The sequence below is a fragment of the Pyrus communis genome, chromosome 15 (assembly GCF_963583255.1).
Source record: "Pyrus communis chromosome 15, drPyrComm1.1, whole genome shotgun sequence".
In the NCBI taxonomy this organism is placed as follows: Eukaryota; Viridiplantae; Streptophyta; class Magnoliopsida; order Rosales; family Rosaceae; genus Pyrus; species Pyrus communis.
The window spans coordinates 3,555,528-3,561,620 of NC_084817.1; the positions used below are offsets into that span (position 1 = coordinate 3,555,528).

Sequence of the window (6,093 nt, forward strand, 5' to 3'; positions counted from 1 at the left end):
ATTTGCATTCGTCTTAATTAAACATAAGACATCCAACCAAGCGGAAATCAAATGTCAGTAAATCAACTCATCGTACGATCTTACAATGTGCTTTATAAAACTCAAGTGAGGGAACAATGATTTTGTTGCTCTTCCTAAAATCTAGATGTCACGTATTGATGTTGACTATCACATTAAACTAATCTAGCGAAAGAAAGAGATCCAAACTTAGGTGCAAGAGCGCCGACGCACTACGGTGCTCAACTGGGAAAAAAAACCTAAAGAAGAAGGGCAATAATAATTACAACATCTGAGTTGCAATTAGCAACATGTTATTAGAAATGATAATCGTCATCATCATAAATAGGAAACGAAAATGTCACCAGATATAAAGGGCTATATTGAAGAAATTATATACAATGTGGGAGTAAGAAGAAATTGATAATGACTTCATAACATATTCATGACCAGACTTTGTGTTGAGCTCAATGCACCGAGCCGAAGAGACTAAGCAGTGGCTGCTGCTTGTTCCTCCACTGCTTCCGGTTGAAGGGTGCAGACAAGGTTACGGTCACCATACACATTGTCAACGCGTCCTGACACAATAGTTAACGAAATTCAATCGTCAATAAAGCAATCAGACAGTACCAAAATGGAAGTATAGCAAACACTCGGCAACTTTCATGCCGTTCTAGTTTCTTTATTTTTGGTGTAAATTGCATACCTGTGGTAGGCCAGAACTTGGAAGAACGCAGCCAGGAAGCGGGGAAGGCTGCATAGTCCCGGGAATATGGCTTTGTCCATGCATCTCCCATGAGCAGTGATGGCGGGTGAGGAGCTCCCTGCAGGAGTTCAAAAACCATTTATAATTATGTAAAATGAGTAATTTATAGTCTTGGAGGAGAGAGATGAGCAGAGCTTTTACTTTAAGGACATTGTTGAGAACATCGGCTTTTCCTTTCTCAATCTGAGCAATCTCTTCTCTGATGGAAATTAGAGCATCACAAAACCTGTCTAACTCGGCCTGCAAGCAAGAAAAATAATTACTTGAACTCAAAGAAGAACATCAGAAAAAAAAAAAATCAAAGGAAATCTTTCTGTTGGGGTGTACCTTGCTTTCACTTTCAGTTGGCTCAATCATGAGAGTGCCAGGAACTGGCCATGACATTGTTGGTCCATGGAAACCGTAGTCCATAAGACGCTTGGCGACGTCCTCAGGCTCTATCCCGGCAGTATTCTACGGGAAAAAAAGAAGAAGCAGCAGAGTTCAATTAGAAAGAGATCGAAAATGCGGACAAATCAAGGCAAATGTTAAGAATATACCTTAAATCCTCTCAAATCAACAATGAATTCATGGGCAACAGTTCCATTGACACCACGGAAAAGAATGGGGTAGTAATTCTGTAAGAAATGACAGACAAAATGAGCAAACAGAGGAAATTTAACATAGAATATAACCATAAGCGCAAATTGTAAAGCAATACAAAAGTGAATAAGCAAAGTGGAACCTCCAAGCGTTTGGCCATGTAGTTTGCATTCAGAATTGCTATCTTTGATGCATCAGTGAGTCCCTTGGACCCCATCATGGCTATGTAAGTATAAGAGATTGGCAAAATAAGTGCAGAGCCCCAAGGTGCAGCAGAGATGGTTCCGAGTGGCTGAGACTTGTCGGGGACAGGAAGGCCACCGGTAGATACCTTCAGTACAATGGCACGAAACTTAGACATCCAGCATGTAAGGAATTACATTGTTTCTCATGTAAACCAAATTGATTATTTCTGAGTTTACAGAATCGGTTGAAAGCTTCAACTTAGAGAGTAGTTACCACAGGATGGGATGGTAAAAAGGGTGCCAAGTGCTTCTTCACACCGATAGGACCCATGCCAGGGCCACCACCTCCGTGTGGAATGCAAAATGTTTTGTGGAGATTGAGATGGCAAACATCAGCTCCAATCCAACCTGGGCTTGTCAGACCAACCTGCAAGAACAAAAAGCTCAACAGATTGAACACCCGCCAGCAAAAGAAAAAACAGCCTGCAGCACAGAAACTACTTGAATTTAAGGACATAACTATCAAGCAAGGATAGGATAAGATACAGACCTGTGCATTCATGTTAGCCCCATCCATGTATACTTGACCTCCATTGTCATGAATTATCCTACATATCTCATCAATACCTTCTTCATAGACTCCGTGAGTTGAAGGATATGTCACCTACAATTTGAAATATGGTCAAATCTCTCCAATCTTTTGCAAATGATATAAATCTTTTTTGATTATTACCATAAGAGCTGATAGGTTATCCTTGTTTGCTTCAGCAGCCTTCTTCAGCTCTTCAATGTTGATGTTTCCCTTGGCATCAGTTCCAATAGTTACAATCTTCATTCCACACATTGCAGCACTTGCAGGATTAGTACCATGTGCTGAGACAGGAATGATACACACATTGCGATGGCGATCCCCTCTTGCCTACAGTGGGTAACCAGTGAATGGTTTAGTTACAAGGATAAACCTTTAGCTAAAATACCTTAATTTAAAGTGCTTATTTTGAGCGTGATAGCAAAGGGCTTGCTAACAATTATTAAAAAGAGGGAAAACAAAAGAAGTAAAACTCAAGATTTCTTACGAAATGATATGCCCGAATAACCATCAGCCCAGCATACTCTCCAGCAGCTCCAGCATTGGGTTGCAAAGAGAAAGAGTCAAACCCAGTGATGGTGCACAATAGGTCACCCAAATCTCTGAACATTTCCTGAAATTTATTATTTTACAGCATATAGTATCAGATTTCCATTTACATGAAGGAAAGCAACGTAACAAAAAGAAATCCAGGGGAAAAAGTTTGAAGCTGTTTTTGTTCATTCGTAAGTAAACATTTTGAACTACCTGATAACCCTCAGCCTGTTCTGTAGGAGCAAAAGGGTGAATATCGGTGAAACTAGGCCATGTTACTGGCATCATTTCAGTTGTTGCATTCAATTTCATGGTACAAGATCCCAAGGGAATCATACTGTGGCATAGAGACAGATCCTTTGATTGCAACTTATGAATGTATCGTAGCAACTCATGCTCAGTATGATACCTAATGGAGAGAAAGAATTTAAGTCGATTTAGTTTTCAAATAGTAGGCAGTAAGAGTTCAATCATCTGGAAAGGGACATACGAGTTGAAGATCGGATGGGTAAGGAATGTGCTCTCCCTTGTTAACCCAGAAGGAATTGCAGGCTGAACTTCTGGCGCAAGAGATGCAGCGGTGAAAGGGACCTGGAAATTAAACAAATTTCTTACTAAATGGACGCACTTCATAATAAATTGCAAATATCATCTTTTATGGTAAAGATATATAATACTTACAGGTTTTCCCAAAGCAAAAGCTTTGAAAAGCTTGTCAACATCCTCCAAGGTAGTTGTTTCATCAAACGAAACAGTGATCTGAAAAGGAGTTAATATTCAGTAACATTTTTAAGTAAAAGCACTCCATCATCCGTCCTCAGAGAATATTTAGTTAAATAACTGATGCAAGAGACAGAAAAAAGAAACTCACAGTGCTCGAGTCTACTACTCTCAAATTTAATCCAAGCTTGTTAGCAGCATCAGAAATTGCATGTGTGTCAGCAACCTTAACCTTCACAGTGTCGAAGAAGGAAAGGCTCTGAACTTCCACCGTTCCTAGTTTCTTCAATCCAACTGCAAATGCCCCAGCAAGACCATGAACCCTTTGGGAAATGGTTTTAAGGCCTTCGGGTCCATGATATACAGCGTACATGGCAGCCATGTTTGCAAGTAATGCCTATAAAACAAAAAACATATCCAATCAAATTGAAATATATGATTCCATCATTTTGATAAAAAATTTCAAACTTTCATCAGTTCATCCCTAATAAAAATCATAAAACAGATCAAACAAAGCATAGTATAGTACCTGAGCAGTGCAAATGTTGCTGGTAGCCTTGTCCCTCCTGATATGCTGCTCCCTTGTCTGCATAGCCATACGCAGCGCAGGCTTCCCCGAGGAATCAACACTAACACCAATAATTCTCCCCGGCATCATCCTCTTGTACTCTTGTGAGGTAGCCAGGAAAGCCGCATGAGGACCTCCATACCCCATCGGAACACCAAACCTCTGCGCAGAACCAACAACAATATCCGCCCCAAACTCACCAGGCGGCTTCAACACTGTCAACGCTAACAGATCAGTTGCCATCACAACCTTAACCCCATTGGCATGAGCATTCTTAATAAACTCCCCGTAGTCCAAAACCTCGCCCTCAGTCCCCGGATACTGAACAAGAACACCACAAACATCACCGGAACTGTAATCAACATCCTTCAGATCCGCGGTAACAACCTTAAGATCGAAACCATCAGCTCTAGTCTTGCAAATATCAATGGTCTGGGGGTGGCAGTTGTTGGCAATGACGAAAGTCTTCTTCTTTCCCTTTTGGATGTTGTTACACATCGCCATTGCCTCCGCAGCTGCGGTTCCCTCATCGAGCAGTGATGCATTCGACATGGGAAGGCCGGTGAGGTCAGTGATCAAAGTTTGGAAATTGAGCAGAGACTCCAACCTTCCCTGGGAAATCTCAGCCTGGTAAGGTGTGTACTGAGTGTACCAAGCTGGATTTTCCATAATATTCCTCAAAATTACAGGTGGGACATGTGTGTTGTAATATCCCATCCCAATAAAACTCTTGAAAATCTGGTTTTTTGAGGCCAAATTCTTCATGTGTTCAAGCATTTGGCTCTCTGTCAACCCCTCATCAAATTTCGGAAACTTCATCGATTCAAGTCGAATCGATTTGGGCACGGTGGCGTCGATCAGCGAGTCGAGGCCATCGAACCCGCATAACTCCGCCATTTTAATCTGCTCCTCCGGGGTGGCGGAGTTATGGCGGCGGGGAAAAGTGTCGCTGCTTTTCAATGCGTCCACGGAAATCGACCGGGTTTGGAACCCGGCATTGTGGGACGCGTTTCTGGAGATGAGCGAGTCTGATCTGGGACTCGAGCGCGTGAAGGAGCATGGGGAGAGTGAGGAGACGTACCTCGACGGTGCGTAGAGAACAGGGGACGTGGAGGAGCTCAGAACAGAGCTCTCGTTCTGGCGGAACTGCTTGGCCTCCGAGACCAACCGCTTCACGAAAGCCCGGTTCGCCAGCCGCCTCGCGCGCTCCATGGAAGCTGAAAACGACTGCGTTTTGCAAAACCCAGAAAGCAGAAACTGGAAATGCAAGTGGGTTGGTGAGAAACTTGGAAAAAATATGAATTCTTTTTCAAAGTTTGTTGCTCTGTTATTCCATTGGAGTGGGTGAGGTTTGTTTTTGATAAGCGAAATAGTGGAGGTTTTCGTCAATATATAAATATATGAATATTTAAATATGAGCCAGATTAGTGACATCATTTTTTATACATTTTTTTATAGATATTTTGTAACATCTGCTTCGTAATATACTTTAATGGTTCGAACTATCTATTTTTTAGAATGTCATTCGTAGATCATTCTTGTCCAAAAAATTAGACAAATACAAAGTTATTAAGAAATTCATTTGTTGGGGAGGAAATTGACGGATAAGATCCTACGAAGAAACACTAAATTTACTCCTATAGTCATATGGTTTTGGATTTTGGTAATTTTTTGTACATATGATCTTTGACAGAAGGTCTAAAAGATACACAGTTCGAATCGTTGGAATACATTATGAATTGAACTCTAAAAAAAAATTATGCAAAAAATTGTGTAAAAAAATAGAGTTACATATTCGCCTCTTTTAATATAATAATATATATATTAAATTTGGAGAAAATGTGATGGGAGTTTCAAGATCTGGTGGTGGTGGTGGGTGGTGGATGACTGGGATGACTGGGCACCTATCGAGAAAAGGATAGAATTTTTTTGGAGGGTATGAAAAACCCACAAAAATAATGAAAATTATGGTTCATAAAATCATGAATGTGTGGGAGGGATTGGAGGAAAGGAGATTGAGTTTCAATGGATCTGAATGAATGGCTTTGTCCAGATAGTGTTGAGGGAGGAGGGGAGGGAGAAAAAACATGAACCAAAGGAGTGTTTGAATCATATCTGCTGGATTTGGAGTGAGAATTTGAGAATCTTTTCT

At 41.0% G+C, this 6,093-nt stretch overlaps 1 protein-coding gene across 1 annotated transcript; it reads right to left on the bottom strand.

The window, feature by feature from the left end:
- Positions 1–258: 258 nt before the first annotated feature.
- On the bottom strand, positions 259–5,295 carry LOC137717351 (glycine dehydrogenase (decarboxylating), mitochondrial-like). Its single transcript, XM_068456682.1, has 15 exons — positions 3,903–5,295; positions 3,525–3,770; positions 3,335–3,412; positions 3,144–3,244; positions 2,867–3,062; positions 2,607–2,732; positions 2,264–2,449; positions 2,081–2,194; positions 1,805–1,957; positions 1,488–1,676; positions 1,303–1,380; positions 1,091–1,216; positions 905–1,003; positions 704–821; positions 259–575 (listed from the first exon to the last, which is right to left on the bottom strand). The coding sequence occupies exons 1-15, from the start codon at positions 5,151–5,153 to the stop codon at positions 487–489; spliced, it is 3,150 nt and encodes a 1,049-aa protein (XP_068312783.1). The 5' UTR covers positions 5,154–5,295; the 3' UTR covers positions 259–486.
- Between the last annotated feature and the right edge of the window lie 798 nt (positions 5,296–6,093).